Below are 18090 nucleotides of genomic sequence, written 5' to 3'. Positions count from 1 at the left end.
CTGCTTAAAAACAAAAATAAAAACAAAACAAACAATCAAAAAAACAGTTCCCAAGATGATTCTTATACATGCCAAATTCTGAGAATCACTAGGTTGGATGAGCCAAAAAAAGATAACTAAATTGTAAAATTGACATTGATGGGAGGTAACCCATGAGAGTTTGTTACCCACCAAACTCTATCCCTGGTAGCAACTTCACATCTGGTTAGTGTGTATTTATTACACCTTCTGGCAAAGATCAGGGAAAAACTGCAACCAAGGAATGAACAATATTGGCAAACAGAGATAAACATTCCTTTCAGGGTCCTGTGGGAACTACTCACCTCCTCTAGACATTTCCTAAGAAGCTCCACTGCCCTCTCACGAGAGATAGCTGAAAGAGAACACAGAGGCCACGTATTCAAGGAGTTGCCATCAAGTCCAACTCTCTGCCACAACTTTTAAGTTTCAAATTTCTTCAGGTCAGCATGCCACACAAATGGAAAAGGCAAAAAAATACCTAGCCTTCTAGCTTGCAACAAACTTATTCCATATGCAGTGGAGGATGCCCCAGACCCAGTGCTCCGGCAGCCACAAGCCATTTCAAATTGATTTGCTACAGAGAAGGGTAAGCATGACGGAATTCTGCCTCCCATGGCCAGGGCCTGCCTCTAGAGAAGTCCAGCGGCTTGCCTCTTTTTTATCGCCCATCCCCCTCACCCCTACCCACCCCACCCTTTTAGACTAGGGCTTAAATCGGTTCCATCTGCCCTAGCCAGCTGCAAATCAGGGCAAGGGAGGACAGGCCAGAGTTTTAGCCTCACTTTCCCAGCTGGGTCTCAGTTTAACAATGGAAAGAGAATTCATGGGATAGGGCTGAGACTCTCATAAAACAGGAGCCAAAGGAACTGTCCACAGGCATAGCAAACTGGGATGACATATTATGCAGTTAGGCTTCAAGGGTGGTTAGTGGTGATTTTGGTGGGCAAGTCAGCTGTATTACTGACAGATGCCAAATCAAGAAACAGTCATTAGGAGGCCAGGCTAATGCTTTTCAGGATGTGGCCTGGAGCTCTGGCATGGCTAAGGTTGAGTGAGAGGGCAGCACCAAAAAAAAGAGTAAAGAAGCCAGATTTTTACTGTACTGATAGGGAAGAATGGAATTTAAGGAGAGGAATGGCTATCTGGGCTGCATCTATAGCCTAGAAAAGTGAAGAATCCCAAGTGCCTATTGCTCACAGTAGCTAAGGTCAAGGTTGGGATTGGAGTCAGAAGATAGAATGTAGCACAAAAGCATCCCTGTGCTGGAAGCTTTGCCAAGCTAACAGTTTACTGACAAGTAGAGAGCCAGCTCTTTCTCACAGGAGGGGCAGCCAGCAGCTGATAAAGAACCAAGCGAAGGGCCAAGGCTTGTGGCCTTAAAAGCTTTGATGTTTAAGCAAAGAAATCTTCCATTGTCATTCTGGGGACCTGTTCATCCTCACAAACTCAAACATGCAAACCACTTCGCTTATTTGCTCATTCTTTATAGCTGAGATGCTAATAAGCATCTAGGCTGGGCAAAATGAATTAAAAAACGGAACTTTTGTAACTGAAAAATTAATTTTACTCACTACTGTAGCACCCTTTTAAACAAAACAAAACCCAGCTCTGGACATATGCAGTATCTCCTTCTGTCTGGTAAAAGAAGGACTTTTATTAGCTTTTCAAGAACCCTACTGACCTGGAGGGGAGAGCAGCTTCCAGAAGGTACCTGGATGTGCTTCCTAGGATCCATCCTCTATTCAAGCCCCGACCACCCAACTCCAGGAGTAGTGTACAAAACCAGAAGGCAGCTCAGGACGGGACTGTATTCCCTACCTAGAGTGCTAGAACTTACTTGGAGTGTAGTATCGATCCAGGATACTAAGAGTCAGGAAGGCACCATAGCCATGGGCTGCAAAAGGGGCCTTGGCCAAGGCTGCCAGGTAGTCCATGTAGTAAAGCGCTGGACCCTCATGCTCGTCATAGCCAGCCAGGAGGAGGTTGACATGATACGGGGTCTGCAGAAGAAAGACATGGTCAAAGCAGTAGCACCAACATCTCTTTCCATGACAAATGGGATCATTCCAATTCCGATGAATAAGAAAATAACAGCAGCTAAGTAAATCATGATGAAAGTAAAAACTGAGAGAAATCTAAAGGCCTAAGAGTGTGGTAAGAGTTTGTAAAGGAAGTTAGCTTGTTTGAATGTAAGGGCATTGGGAGCACTTATCGGTATTCAAAAAAGCTGCTTTCTTCGTAAAGCCTGTGGACAAGAACTTGTTACAAAAGCAAAACATAGGTGCTCTTATGTCTTTTCTAACTGCTGAAACCAAAAAACACAGTTCTGAGAGTGTCAGGCCACAGACTAAAGAAAGTGGCAGCTCCAACCACATCTTCCAAAATAAACAGATTCCATCTGGGCACCTGGACCAAAATTTCAGATGGCAGACTATATGCCATAGTATTAAAGAAACAACTTGGGGGTGCAGAAGGATAGTAGGTCTCAAAAATTTAAGTCAAACCACTAAACATTTAAAAATTTTTTTAATTTTAAGTAGGCTCCACACCCACCATGGGGCTCGAACTCAAGAGTTACATGCTCTAGGGGCGCCTGGGTGGCTCAGTTGGTTAAGCGGCCGACTTGAGCTTGGTTCATGATCTCACTGTTCATGAATTTGAGCCCCGCATCAGGCTCTGTGCTGACAGCTCAGAGCCTGGAGCCTGCTTCGGATTCTGTATCTCCCTCTCTCTGTGCCCATCTCCCTCTTTCACTGTGTCTGTCTCTCAAAAATAAAATAAATGTTAAAAAAATTAAAAAAAAAAAGAGTTACATGCTCTACTGACTAAGCCAGCCAGGTGCCCCTCAGATCACTAAACTTTAATGCAGACAGTAATAATGAAGTCCATAAATGTTCTAGAAGAACTGTGGAAACATAGCAACACTGGAAGAACTATAGATTTAGGTGAACCGCTAACATTTTTCCCATATAAGAAGGCTCTCCTAAGGTAACTAAAAAGTAATTTTTATCAATGAAACAAACAAAAAGTAATTAACTGGTGTTCTTTCTTTGTATTACTGGCAAATCTAAACATGCAAGTTTCTACAAAGAACCTTTAGTAAGTCGGCCTTGATCTTCATCTCCAAATGGAAGATTATTTTTTTCTACACTTGCTGGGCCATTTACCGTGTTAAATTCAGCCTGTGCACGGCCCTAGGCATCAGTGGTGAGACTCCCATTTTACATGGCTTCCTTTTTCTCCGGAAAATGTGTTTTCCACCTTGCACTGGCCTCAGTGGGTAGTGAGCAGGCCTTGCTCAGGTTATGTGCCCATCCTTAAATTTACATATTCAATTAAATGCACATTAAATGAAACTGAATACATTTATGCACCCTTTTAAAGTAATAAAGCGAGTGTATAAAGCATAAAGTAATAACAGCTAGTGGTCCTAAAAGTGACACCTTACATTCTTTGGACAATGATTAACATGGACACCTGGAAGCCTGAAGAAGTTCATGTTAGAAGAACACATGAAAATATTATATACTAACTTAGAATTCTAAGCCAGTTGTCCTAAGTAACATTTCCTAAAGATTACAGTGTAGCCCTAAACTGCAAACAAGTTTCTGCCTTGGGTAGATGGTGGATAGTCTGAGAGGAGTAAGAAGCAGTAGTAGTCAAGTCTTCTGAGAAAATAATTACGTGCTTGTCACATTTCCCAGTGGGTAGTGTGCTACACTCTGCCAGGCTCTGGAACTCTCTGCCACATTCTGCAACTACATTCTTAGTAAGTCTGACCTTAGGCAAGACACTTAACCCCTATGAGTTTCTGTTTCCTTATGTGTAAAACTGGGTCAACTGGGTCAACTAATCCTTCCCTTTTCTATCTTCTGGGGAGTATGGTGAGAAAAAATAATAGAGGTGAGGCATCCCAAACTCTGGAAGAAAAGATGCTGCCTACGTTTCGTAGCATATTAGCTATACCCCAATCTCCTTTCCATAGCATGCCACTTTAAACAACAAAAACTAAACTGTTTAAATTAGCTAAAGATAAAATATGTATATATATATCTAATAGATTTTTTCTAGTAAAAATTTTTTTAAGTGTGAAAAACATACTGTAAAATCAGGCAGACACAGAATACCTTCATGTTCTTATGGTTAGAATTAGAATCTCAAAGAGGAAGCAGAGGGGCGCCTGGGTGGCTCAGTCGGTTAAGCGTCTGACTTCAGCTCAGGTCATGATCTCACAGTCCGTGAGTTCGAGCACCACGTCGGCCTCTGTGCTGACAACTCAGAGCCTGGAGCCTGCTTCAAATTCTGTGTCTCCCTCTCTCTCTGCCCCTCCCCTGTTCATGCTCTGTCTCTCTCTGTCTCAAAAATAAATAAAAATATTAAAAAAAAAAAAAAAAAAGAGGAAACAGAGAGAAGAATGGGGGAGAGAGGAGAGAAACAGAGAGATGGCAAGGGAATTCTAACTGGTTTTCCTCCCCTAAGAGATTTCACAATATAGTCTCTTATCTATCACAAAAAAAAAGTTCACCCTTTTGCTAAGAGGATAACTCTACAATTCTTCGTTCACTAGCTAAAACAACCACTGTATGGTTAATCAGAACAATTTTATCAAGTTGTAATGGCAAATTAAGGATCCACTCAGATACCCAAAGAGGTCTAAGCAACAGAACCTAGATATGTTCTGTCTCTAATGAGGATCTTGCTATACTATGAGATTACACTGTGTTTAAAACAATGTGATTTTAAAAGCCACCACCAAAAGATTTTACATGAAACTATGTCAACAGAACTTCAAAAGCAAATGGTATTGTTTAATTGGTCTATATAATATCATTTATTCATGCTTAAGCATCTGATACACGCACTCATCAAAGTTGGTATTCAGAAGCTACAACACGTGGTAGAGAAGATAACTCACAAATTATTGTGTGACTTCGAATTACCAACTTCTGCAAGTGTGAGATGCTTAAGCATAAATAAATGGTGTTAGCTAGACTAATTAAATCAATACATCTGTGTAACAACTTGCAGTTTCTGAAATTCTTCCTACAATACTCCATCAAAGATCTCTGGCTTACACTAGTCCTTTTTTTGTTTTGTTTTTTTAAGTTTATTTATTTATTTTGAGAGAGACAGAGAAAGAGAGAACAAATGGGGGTGGGGAGGGGAGGGAGAGAGGGAGAGAGGGAGAAAGGGAGAGGGGGAGAGAGAGAGAGAGAGAGAGAAGGAGAGAGAATCCCAAGTAGGCCCTCCACTGTCAGCTCAGAGCCAAACACGAAGCTCAAACCCACGAACTGTGAGATCATGACCTGAGTCGAAACCAAGAGTCAGAAGCTTAACCGACTGAGCCATCCAGATGCCCCTTTTACTAGTGTTTTAAAATTTCAAATTAAGTCTTATTTATTGTCACTCTTGTGCCTCTAAGAATCACAGTGTTCAATTCAAAGTGACAAAGCCATAGTTATGAGTTTCTTGACTGTTACTGTCCCTCATATTCTTGACTCCTTACTGTATTCCTGAAATGAGACAAATTCCAAGCCCCTCAATTTTGTGTTATTCTGACAGTATACACACGTGTGACTGCTGGTAGTATGCTTAGAAAAATACTTATGTGTAAGCTACAGCCTACCTATTCAAATATTTATGCCAATTATAAGCTCCATGAAGGCAGGATTATGTCTGGTTTGTTCAATGATATACAAGCATATAGTATATGCTCAATAAATATGTGCTGAATGAGTAGTAATCATACCAGAAGGCATTATATGTTTTAATTTATATGTGGCTAATGCCCAGTATGACAAGGAGATGAGGAAAATGACTAAACAAATGTCAGAAAGCGATAGGTCCTACTTGCAAGAATTCACTCAAGTTTAAATCAACTGCCAGCATCTCTCTGAATGCACATATATTGTTGCCTTTTACTAGACTCCTGGGTCCTTCTTTCCATTCCCCTGTATTATATTTCTCAATGTTTATTTCTGAGAGAGCACAAGCAGGGGAGGGGTAGAGAGAGAGGGACAGAGGATCTGAGGTGGGCTCCACACTGACTGCAGTGAGCCTGATGTGGGGCTTAAATTCAAGAACTGTGAGATCATGACCTGAGCCAAAGTCAGACGCTCAACCAAGCCACCCAGGCACCCCTCTAACTCCCTTTAGACATTGGTTGCTAAATAAAGGAAAATTTAGGGTACAGGTCATGCATCTAGAATTGAACAAAGGGGAGAACAACAGCACAAATAAGTATTTTAGGAAGAAATGTCTGGAAAAATGTCTGTTCGTGTCTTCTGCCCATTTCTTAATTTTTTTTTTCAACGTTTATTTATTTTTGGGACAGAGAGAGACAAAGCATGAACGGGGGAGAGGCAGAGAGAGAGGGAGACACAGAATCGGAAACAGGCTCCAGGCTCTGAGCCATCAGTCCAGAGCCTGACGCGGGGCTCGAACTCACGGACCGCGAGATCGTGACCTGGCTGAAGTCGGACGCTTAACCGACTGCGCCACCCAGGCGATCTGCCCATTTCTTAACTGGATTATTTTGGGGGGTGTTTAGTTTGATAAATTCTTTATAGGTTTTGGATACTAACCTTTTATCAGATATGTCATTTGCAAATGTCTTCTCCGACATACAGATGACTAACAGACACATGAAAAGATGCTCAACATCACTCATCATCAGGGAAATACAAATCAAAATCACAAGGAGATACCACCTTATTCTTATCAGAATGGCTAAAATTAACATAGGAAACAACAGATGTTGGCCAGGATGTGGAGAAAAGGGATCCCTCTTACGATGTTGGTGGGAATACAAACTGGTGTAGCCACTCTGGAAAACAGTATGGAGGTTGCTCAAAAGTTAAAAACAGAACTACCCTTGGAGCGCCTGGGTGGTTCAGTTGGTTAAGTGTCTGACTTTGGCTCAGGTCATGATCTCACGATTCATGGGTTCGAGCCCCGTGTTGGGCTCTGTGCTGACAGGTCAGAGCCTGGAGCCTGCTTCAGATTCTGTGTTTCCCTCTCTCTCTGCCTCTCCCCCACTCTTGCTCTGTCTCTCTCTCTTTCAAAAATAAATAAACATTAATTTAAAGAAAAACAAAAAAAACAGAACATTGCTACAACCCAGTATTTGCACTACTAGGTATTTACCCAAAGGATACAAAAATATACAGATTCAAAGGGGCACATGCACCCTGATGTTTATAGCAGCATTATCAACAATAGCCAAACTATGGGGGCGCCTGGGTGGCGCAGTCGGTTAAGCATCCGACTTCAGCCAGGTCACGATCTCGCGGTCCGTGAGTTCGAGCCCCACGTCAGGCTCTGGGCTGATGGCTCAGAGCCTGGAGCCTGTTTCCGATTCTGTGTCTCCCTCTCTGTCTGCCCCTTGCCCGTTCATGCTCTGTCTCTCTCTGTCCCAAAAATAAATAAACGTTGAAAAAAACAGCCAAACTATGGAAAGAGCCCAAATGTCCAAACTGATGAATGGATATGGGGCGCCTGGGTGGCTCAGTTGGTTAAGCATCTGACTTCAGCTCAGGTCATTATCTCACAGTTTGTGGGTTTGAGCCCCACATCAGGCTCTGTGCTGACAGCTCAGAGCCTGAAGCCTGCTTCAGATTCTCATTCTCTTTCTCTCTCCCACTCCCCTGCTTGCTCTCCCTCTCAAAAATAAACATTTAAAAAAAAAAAAAACCTAAAAAGATTAAATTAAAAAATAAAAAAAAGAACTGATGAATGGATAAAGAGGATGTGCTGTGTGTGTGTATACATATACATACGATGGAATATTACTCAGCCATCAAAAAGAATGAAATCTTGTCGTTTGCAACCATGTGGATGGAGCTAGAATGTATTATGCTAAGTGAAATAAATCAGAGAAAGACAAATATATGATTTCACTCATATGTGGAATTTAAGAAACAAAACAAATGAACATAGGGGAAGGAAAAAAAAAGAGACAGAAGAAAACCATAAGAGATTCTTAACTATAGAGAACAAACTGAGGATTCATGGAGGGAGTAGGTGGGGGATGGGCTAAATGGGTGATGGGTATTAAGGAGGGTAGTTGCTGGGATGAGCACTGGGTGTTATATATAAGTGACGAATCACTAAATTCTACTAATTTTGTAGAATTAATTTTGTCATATATGTTTGTATATTGTACAAAAATTTGTAGAAACTAATTTTGTCATATATGTTAACTAATCAGAATTTAAATAAAAACTTAAAAGAAAGAAATAGCTTTGGTAAACTGTATAGTTAGACCTGTGTTCAAAACCTGTCTTATCAATGTGTGGCTTTAGAAAAGTTAGTCACTTAACTTCTCTGAATTTTAGTGTTCTTATTGAAAACACGGGCTAATACCTACACAAAAGGGATACGGTGAAGATTCAAAGAGACAATGCAGGGGCGCCTGGGTGGCGCAGTCGGTTAAGCGTCCGACTTCAGCCAGGTCACAATCTCGCGGTCCGTGAGTTTGAGCCCTGCATCAGGCTCTGGGCTGATGGCTCAGAGCCTGGAGCCTGTTTCCGATTCTGTGTCTCCCTCTCTCTCTGCCCCTCCCCCGTTCATGCTTTATCTCTCTCTGTCCCAAAAAAAATAAATAAACGTTGAAAAAAAAAATTAATAAAAAAAAAAAAAGAGACAATGCATATGAACAATAAGCAGAGTGCCTAAAACACAGTAAAGCCTCGATAAACACTAAAATTACTACTAGAGGGGCGCCTGGGTGGCTCAGTTGGTTGAGCATCCGACTTCGGCTCAGGTCATGATCTTGCGGTCCGTGAGTTTGAGCCCCGCGTAGGGCTCTGTGCTGACAGCTCAGAGCCTGGAGCCTGTTTCAGATTCTGTGTCTCCCTCTCTCTGACCCTCCCCTGTTCATGCTCTGTCTCTCCCTGTCTCAAAAATAAATAAAACGTTAAAAATATTTTTTAATTACTAAATAAATAAATAGATAAATAAATAAATAAAATTACTACTAGAGACACACAATCATCTATGAAGTTCACAGTGCCTATGAAATAGACACTGCAAGTACTCAGGAGAAGCCCACCTACTCCTAGCACTGAAATACAAGTCCTCATAATGTCTTCATAAAGGGACATGGAAGGATGTTAATAAAAAGTGCCTAGCACACTGGCTGACGCACAGAAATGCGGTAAATGACAGTTTCCTCCTCTCCCCTTCCCAGACTCTTTCAGAAGCCCCAAGTCAGAAGGTGATAATGATTGTATTCACTCTCAAAGACATTCATAAGGATCTTCACTTCAAGCATATCCACTTTGCATTCAACCTATCCTCACCTATCTTGAGACTGACACAGGCCTGGAGACATAGACATATATAGATTTTCTGGAAGCCTGAAAAAACAACAACAAAAACAAACCCTACATCCACTCTTGAAGAGTAAGTACCATTTAATAATTTATTAAGTACTTTCGTGCTGTTTCTGCCACTACAGATATGTCCACTTGAGTGCCAAGTCTCACTTTCTAGCTAGTTTTTCATCAGTTCCCTTCTATCCTATGAGCAGCATTACATGTGAGGATCTGTCAATTATTCCAGGGAAATGGGAACACTAATCAATCATGACAGATTTGCCAGGAAACCTCTATGCTTTACAAAGTAATCCTTGTTCTGTGCATGATATAATCTAGTCTTTGGTTGTCTCCACTATTCTAATTATTTAGATAGCAAATCTAGGTAATAAAACAAAGTTATGAGGTCCCCAAGGAACTGGCATCCTTCACAACAAAGGATAGGATTGAATATTATATACATTTTGAACCTAAACATCCAGATGACCAATAAATGATCCAAACATTTAGATGAGACACTCCCTGCACAATAATAGCCTTGAGGATCACCATCAACGGTTTACAGTACAAACACCAAAATACTTTAAAGTTGTATTTAATTGATAGACAAAGAAAAAATTTTAAGTGAACCATCCTGGGAACTCAAAATGAATTTTAGCTTCTAAAAAAAGGTACCACTGGGGCGCCTGGGTGGCTTAGTCTGTTAAGAATCAGACTTCGGCTTGGGTCATGATCTCCTGGTTCGTGGGTTCGAGACCCACATCTGGCTCTGTGCTGACATCTCAGAGCCTGGAGCCTGCTTCTGATTCTGTCTCCCTCTGTCTCTACCCCTCCCCAGCTCACACTCTGTCTCTCTCTCTCAAAAATAAATAAATGTTAATAAAAAAAATTTTTTTTTAACTAAAAAAAGGTACCACCAAAATTTTGCCTCTTTTTACAAGTGGGAAAAAAAACACCACCACACAAATGTGGTATCTTTTCTTCCCTTAAAAATACGTGATACAAGCTTATTTTATTTTTTAATGTTTATTTACTTCTGAGAGAGAGACAGAGACAGAGACAGAGAGAGAGAGAGAGAGAGAGAGAGAGAATATGAGCAGGGGAGGGGCAGAGAACAAGAAAGACACAGAATCCTAAGCAGGCTCCAGGCTCCACACTGTCAGCGCAGAGCCTGATGCAGGGCTTGAACCCATGAACCACGAGATCATGACCTGAGCCAAAGTCAGACACTTAACTGACTGAGCCACCCAGATGCCCGGACATAAGTTTATTTAAAAAATTTGTTTAATGTTTTTATTTATTTTTGAGACAGAGAGAAACAGAGCATGAGCAGGGGAGGGGCAGAGAGAAAGGGAGACACAGAATCCAAAGCAGGCTCCAGGCTCTGAGCTGTCAGCACAGAGCCTGACGCGGGGCTCAAACTCACGGACTGTGAGATCATGACCTGAGCTGAAGTCAGACACTCAACTGACTGAGCCACCCAGGCGCCCCTATAAGTTTATTTTAAAGTGGAGAAAAAAAAAAAAAAATGGAGAGCTTTAGGAGTGTCTGGGTGGCTCAGCCCATGGAGCGTCTGACTCTAGACTTCGGCCCAGGTCATGATCATGGTTTGTGGGATAGAGCCTCAAGTCAGGCTCTGTGCTGGTAGCGTGGGGCCTGCTTGGGATTCTCTCTCACTCTCTCTGCTGCTCCCCTGTTCATGCTCACTTACTCTCTCTCTCAAAATAAATAAATAAACTTTAAAAATAAAGTGGAAAGCTCTCAGTCATTTTGAAATTTCTTCATCTATACAACAGGGATAATAACAGCATCCATCATTACAGGGTTATAGAAGGTTTAAATAAATAAATGTAAAGTGCTTAATGCAAATACCTGTTAATAATAGTAATACAGATTAGTTATTATCATCACCACCACCACTGTCACTTTTATGATCTGACCGCATTAACAGATCTGACCAGATAATAATATCAAGATGTCCCACAAAGAGCCAATCAAATCATCCCTTTTTTTTTTTTATAGTCAAAAGGGATAAAATTTAAGCAAGGAAATTAGCCAATAACCACACCTCTTATACACTTCTCCCTGAGATTGAAATGGACTTCCTAAGTACCTGAGCCCTACAGAACTGAGCTGTTTCACTTTGTGCATTTGGGAGTGGGGGGTGTGCATGGTACACACAGGCAAACTTTCCTCAAGTTAGGTGGAATATTTCCCTCCCTCCAACTCTTGTGCATACAACTCCTTGTATATTCTCTCTCTCATGAAAAAGAAACACTGTAGTGATTACGAAGAGTGTGAAATTCCATAAATTTCACAGCTAAAGAGAACAGTTGTGATAAATACACTGAAACAACAAAATCAGCGAAGAAGAGTCTGGGCGGTGACAAGCAGCGGTGTGACATCTGGCGGAAACCAAAGTCACAGCAAGGGGGAGAGAGGTGGGCGTGAGGAAGCATCCTGCCGAGCGTGGACACAGAAAAAGAGAGGAATTGACAGTCTTCCTTTGGAGCCAGGCCAGCCTTTGCCACCTCTAATTGAATAGGACGATGTCGATAGGAGTGAGGTGCTTTGGAGGTGGGGTTTCTTTTGCGTTGTGCTGTACTTGGAACTTTAAGCAGTGTGTGAAGCATACTTCCATTCCTGGATTAATCTGGAAGGAGATATAGAACCACCAATGGGACAAAGGAGTCTGTTTAGTGATGACAGTGTTTTAATAAATAGACTTCTAAATACACTAAACAGAGACTGGGCTTTGAAGGGACAGTGCATGCTATTTCTTTTAGCCCAGTTGATTGTCAAAGCTCCCTAAAATCCCATCTTTGGCACTGAGAGTACAGTTTATAGACTTAGAAGAAAAGTTCAACTAGCTTGTCTAACATCCCTTTTACAAATGTGGGGACTCAAGTTCAAAGAAGGGACAGTGATGTGCCCCTAAGTCACATGGCTAATTAGTGTCAGGACCAGAATTTAGACTTCTGATTCCATTGTGTGTTTTTCTAGGAAACCATGCTGCCTCCACAAAATGGAAATTAGTGTGAAAATATAATTCAACATGTAAATGTCAGTTTCACACTCAAATATTTCAGATTATACTATTTTGCATACCAGTATCTATTGTTCTCTATTTCATGTATCACATCTTACATAACCTATAATACTTTAAGTTTTAAAAGGGCAAATTCAATGTCAGACCATATGACTCCTTTAAACCATCTACAAATATATAAAATATGTGGTAAGTACTCAATAAATAGCAGTTATGGTATTGGTATCTGTTTATCTGACAAACACATACCAATATCATAACTGCTTTGCCAATGCCCAATTTTGCAAATTCATTAATAAACACAATGGATCAGTTTATTATTTTCTTATATTGGTACTCTGAACACTGAATCAGAAGTTTATTTCCAATAATCAACAGAATTCACTAGCTACCTGCTTTGCATGGTTTGATGGTATAATTTTAAAATTTCAATGTCACTTTTGCCATTTTAATTAAAGAAGGACTTGGTAGGGGAACCTGGGTGGCCCAGTTCATTGAGCGTCCGACTTCGGCTCAGGTCATGATCTCTCGGTTCATGGGTTTGAGCCCTGCGTCGGGCTCTGTGCTGACGGCTCAGAGCCTGGAGCCTGCTTTGGATTCTGTCTCCTTCTCTCTCTCTGCCCCTCCCCCACTCTGTCTCTCAAAAATAAAACAAACATTAAAATTTAAAAAAGAAGAGGAAGAAGAAGGACTTTGTACCTATATTGGAATTGCAATGTTTGCTATATTGAACACTTCAGAAAAAACCTCTAAGATTTCAACAACTTCCAATAGTCTTCACAACCTATGTAACTTTTCTAGCTCTAGAAGATTGTGACTCTATGGATAGGGCTGGAGAAGAATATCTATCCCTAGTACCTAAACAATATAGGACATATGTACTCTGGTTTTAATCCTCTCCAATACAGTCCTTCTTAAGGAAACCCATCAATCTCTCTTTCTAATAACAACGGTGATTATACCTGAAGTATAAATGTACACAATTTATAAAAGGCTTCAACCAAATCCTGCAAGAACTAGACTAGACACACAGGATAGTTATGAAATGGGCAGATACCCCAACCAACTTCACTTTTGCATTTGACATGTGACTTTATTTATTTATTTTTAAAGTTTCATTTATTTATTTTTGAGGGAGGGAGAGAGAATCCCAAGCAGGCTCTGCACTGTGAGCCCCAAGCCCGATGTGGCGCTCAAACCCATACACTGCGAGATCGTGGCCTGAGCCAAAATTGACAGACACTTAACGGACTGAGTCACCCAGGTGTCCCTACTTTAACTCCAAAGTTACTCAGCATTTACTGTGTGAGAAGCTTTATGCCAGGTGATGAAGATGGAAGCCTAGGTCTGGAAGGAGCTCACAAGATAGAGGAGTAGGAGGATTCCAGATTGAGGAAACAGCATATGTGAAGGTAAAGAAACATGGAGGAATGTGGAATATTTGGGTACTGGTGAATATGGGACATGTATACCTAATGAATTAGGTCATTTCAGCAGGAAGCAGAGGAACTGGAATGATACTGTCACTGGCTTCCTAAAGAATACAAACTTTAGCCTGTAAATCAAAGAGGAGCCAGTGAAAACCACTCCTGTTCCTCTGCTGCTCCAAGCCTTTTTCATGTCACAGGACACTGCAGAAGCAGTAGGGATGGAGAGGGAGGTATGCAACATGAAATATATTTAGAAGGGAGAAATGACAGGAATAACTAGTGGAATAGAAGGTATGGGAGAAAGAGGAGTTAAGAAGGCTCTCAATAAGGGGAAAGATGATAGAGCAGATGTAAAAAACTCAATTTAGATCCCAAGCAATGAAGACCCGAGACAGTCCTTTGGCCCTGGAGCTCCAAGTGCCCCATCTGAATATGGGGATAGTACTGTTCACCCAACAGATGTCAGGAACGAAAAGTGCTCATCTGTGTTAAAGTTCCTGAAAGAAGACCTAGTGGGGCACCTGGACAGCTCAGTCGGTTAAGCGTGACTCTTGATGTTGGCTCAGGACATGATCGCACGGTTTGTGAGATCCGGCAACGTGTTGGGCTCCATGCTGTCAGTGCGGAGCCTGCTTAGGATTCTCTCTTTCCCTCTCTCTCTCTGTCCCTTCCCCTACCCATGCGCATGTACACTCTCTCAAAATAAATAAATGAACATTGTTTTAAAAAAGCCTAGTAAGTAGTAGGTGCTCAATAAATGTCAACTGAATTGAATTCTAGGAGCAAAAAAAGTTAAATATTGTGCATATTTCAATTTTTAGCAAAACTAGATTTTAAAGTTCCCCTTCAATAATTCCAATATTTCTGTACATTTTACTTCCCTAAAGCCATTATTAACCCCAAGTTTGAACCATTCTCCTATTAAAGTTGTAATCTTATCGTAATTAGAAGTTTAGAAATTTAATGAGTTGAAATGCAGCATGGCACAGATGCCTTATTATACCAACTAGTTAACACAGTATTTGTTTTCTACATTAATTTTACTTGCTAATCAAAAATACTGCTTTCTCCCAAATAACATCAAAATAAAATTGCTGATTGTGCAATGGGAAAACCAACGCCACCACATCTGCAACAAGGCCACTTGAACTGTTTTTCATGAGCTGGCAGTTCCCAGGGAAAACTGAAGATTCCATATACCTTTAAGTCAGTTCTCAAAAATTTAAGTGCAGAAGCCAGGCTTTGTATACTACTGGGCAAATATTAAGGTGGACATGCTAAGCATGCCCATGAATATCTATGAATGTTGAACATCATAGGTGATTCACCTTCCTGAGTTAATAAACCAATCCGTTGGAAAAGACTATTTAGGACTATATACGACTGTGTATGTTTCTGGATGTCCACAGCCACCAGATACAGAACACTGAGGAAATCCTGGGGAAAACGGTGTTTCAGAGCCCTTCTATTAGAACAGCCTAGGTTCAACGTAAGTTACTCTTATCTCTTCAACTGACATGGAAGATCCTCACTGGTCTCCCTGCTTCTCTCTTCTTTCCGCAAACAGGAGCCAATGGTTTAACCAAATCTCATCTGTTTGTGCTAACCCTCTCTTACCAACAAGCTTCCAGAGAGCCCCAGTGCTTTTAGCATAAAGCTTTTTCATCAAAATCTTCATAACAGGGACTCTCTTGTTTCAATCTTTTACCATTCCCCTAAAAACCTCAGCCATATTTAACAAACTATTTAGATTACAGATTTTATAATATATGTACATACGTAGTAAAAACTATATAAAGGTATTTATTTATATATCTTTTCAATCAATAGAGCCCTAATTTGTATATAGTATTCCACTAGTTAAAACAGGTAAAAAATTAGGAGTAGGAGGCTCAGAGTCTAAAAATCATTAGAAAACCCCTGTCTGACTTAACACATTCTCTCACACTTGTCTTTTGGTTTGTGCTTCTGGTTTTCCTTTTGGCTTCACCTTTGCCTTTAATGACAACCAGTCCCTTCAGGCTCAGGTTAGGTTCTGTTCCCAGAGCACCTATCTATCTGTATGGCGACTGTGGCACTTGTCACCCTGCAGTGCAAGTTCTCCATCTAAAGGCACACACCGAGCTTTGCGTCTGTTTCCCTGGCCCCAAGGACAATGCAGGCTGCAGATGTGCTGAATGACTATCAGCACTTATGGAACTTCTCAGCTACAGAATGCACACTTTAGGAGGCATCAAAAAGGCAGCGTAGAGTTTTGGCAAGTTACTTTATAAAGATTCAGAGATTATTTCCTCTCCCTTCCTTTCTTCTTTTCAATCTAATTAATCCTATTTACTCTGCTGTCCCCACTCAAAAGCAATGATAAATCTGAACTTACTCTCTTCAACTTTTAAAAAAATGTGTTATACTTTCTTGCCCTTTTACCCTTCTTATTTCCTTAAGCTTTTTTTGGTAAAATAACACATACATATAAAGGTACACAAAATATACACATACAGCTTAATGAATAAAATGAATACATGTGTAACTAGCTCCCAGGTCGAGAAACAGAACAGTCAACTCCTCCCTTCAAAGACTTCCTTCCCACTCTCCTTCATTTTAGATGACTGTTATTGGGGAGAGTACAGGAAAACCTCACAGAGTTTTTGGGATCAGCCCCTGAATTAATATCCCTGAATGATCGTGGGCCAGGGCAAAAAAGAGGCATCAAGTTGAATCACTATATTGTACACTTGAAACTAATATAACACTGTATGTTAACTATACTGGAATTAAAATTTAAAAAATAAGTTAAAATAAAGACATTAGGGGCTGTGTGGGGGGGGGAATAAAAGAGGCATTAAGATGTCAGAGTGTATGTGTATTTGTATCTGTGAGTGTGAGGGAATGTTCACACAGGTCAGGGCACTGGTTTAAAACAATCCTAAAAGGCAGGGTAAACCCGCACTTCTAATGGTAAACATTTTCAAAGTAAAAGCATGTTTTTACTAAGCAGACACAGTACTTCGCTGCTCCTGGCTTACACCAAACCTTAATAGGAAACCACATAATTTTCAGGACATAAGTTTCAAAACAGTATGAATTTAAGACCAGTTACCATCAACCCCATTGTGGGTAGGAAAGATGCTCTAAGTGAAAATTTGGCATTATGGGGTTGCACAATCCCAGCCACCCAATAAGCTCATTCCATTCAACCAGAACAGGGGTTCTCTCTGCTCACAGCAGGCATCCAACAGGGTAGCACATATATGCTCTCTGAGTGAGAAAGCAACACCTTCTCACATACAACCCCCTGGAGAGAGATGGGAAGGGGGAGAGGGGAGGACTTTACACCTGCAAACTCCTAACTCTATCAGCACTAGGGCTGGGAAAAACAGCACATATTAAAAAAGGGGGTAGGAGGGGTGGGAAGGATTCCTGATAAAGCCAGTAATTTTCGAAAAAGGATATTCTTAAGCCATTTTTTCTTAGAAGATGAGTAAGTTTAATGATTCAACATCCAAGTCTTTGTCTTCCTCATGGACTTTAGTCAAGCCCTAATGACTATAAGCAAACTGCTTCAAAGTGCAGCTGTCAGAACTCTTATTCTTCTTGGTAGAAAAACACTATATGCACAAAATATATGTCATATTAATTAAGGCATCTCAACTTCAAGTATCTGTCCCTGGGCCTTTAGATAATCAATATGACCACTAAAAATAGAACAGTGGCATCTCATATGGGGCAGACATGAGCCACGCCCAATCCTAAGAGACTCCTGTGAGATGTGAGCTGGGACGCACATGTGTTTTGCAGTACCACTGAATATCCATCTAAATGTAGCCATATGTTTTCAGTTTTTCTGTATGTCCTATTCAGCCTAGGAAACAAAATAACTAACAGACCTATAACTCTTGGCTAAGCTCATCTTGAAAATCCAGTTAACTGCCTAGCTGACTGAGGTCTGGTGGGAAAGAACTGTTCTCCAGGTCTAAAAGAACGGCTGCTTGCACCGAAATTCCATGAGTTTCATGATGAACATCTTGATTTTTTTTTTCAGTTTCTCCCTCACCAAAAGTAAGCCAGCTCTGTCTGTCAAGATGCCCAGGCTGTGTGGCAGCGGTGTCAAAGGCTGCCATTTGCTTGAAGGCACTGCCATCTGCAGCAGTAAAACATTTTGTCTCCGGAAAATAAACACATCTGCCTTTGCCAGTGTCCTCCCACTGTGCCGCCCATCTGGAGCAGGTGAGCTGGAAGGCAAGCCTGGGCATGGTGAGACGGGGGTGAGCAGAGG

At 41.0% G+C, this 18090-nt stretch overlaps 1 protein-coding gene across 1 annotated transcript in view; it reads right to left on the bottom strand.

Moving 5' to 3' along the window:
- Positions 1–18090, bottom strand: part of PSMB2 (proteasome 20S subunit beta 2) — a 33585-nt gene that overhangs the window by 2478 nt on the left and 13017 nt on the right. The window contains exons 4-5 of the mRNA XM_047873410.1: positions 1859–2021; positions 324–373 (exon numbers count right to left, since the gene is read on the bottom strand). Coding sequence (XP_047729366.1) covers positions 324–373; positions 1859–2021 — 213 coding nt within the window. The remainder of the gene's footprint in view (positions 1–323; positions 374–1858; positions 2022–18090) is intronic.

Source organism: Prionailurus viverrinus, chromosome C1, assembly GCF_022837055.1.
Source record: "Prionailurus viverrinus isolate Anna chromosome C1, UM_Priviv_1.0, whole genome shotgun sequence".
Lineage (NCBI taxonomy): Eukaryota > Metazoa > Chordata > Mammalia > Carnivora > Felidae > Prionailurus > Prionailurus viverrinus.
This window is presented reverse-complemented; position numbering and strand designations above follow the sequence as displayed.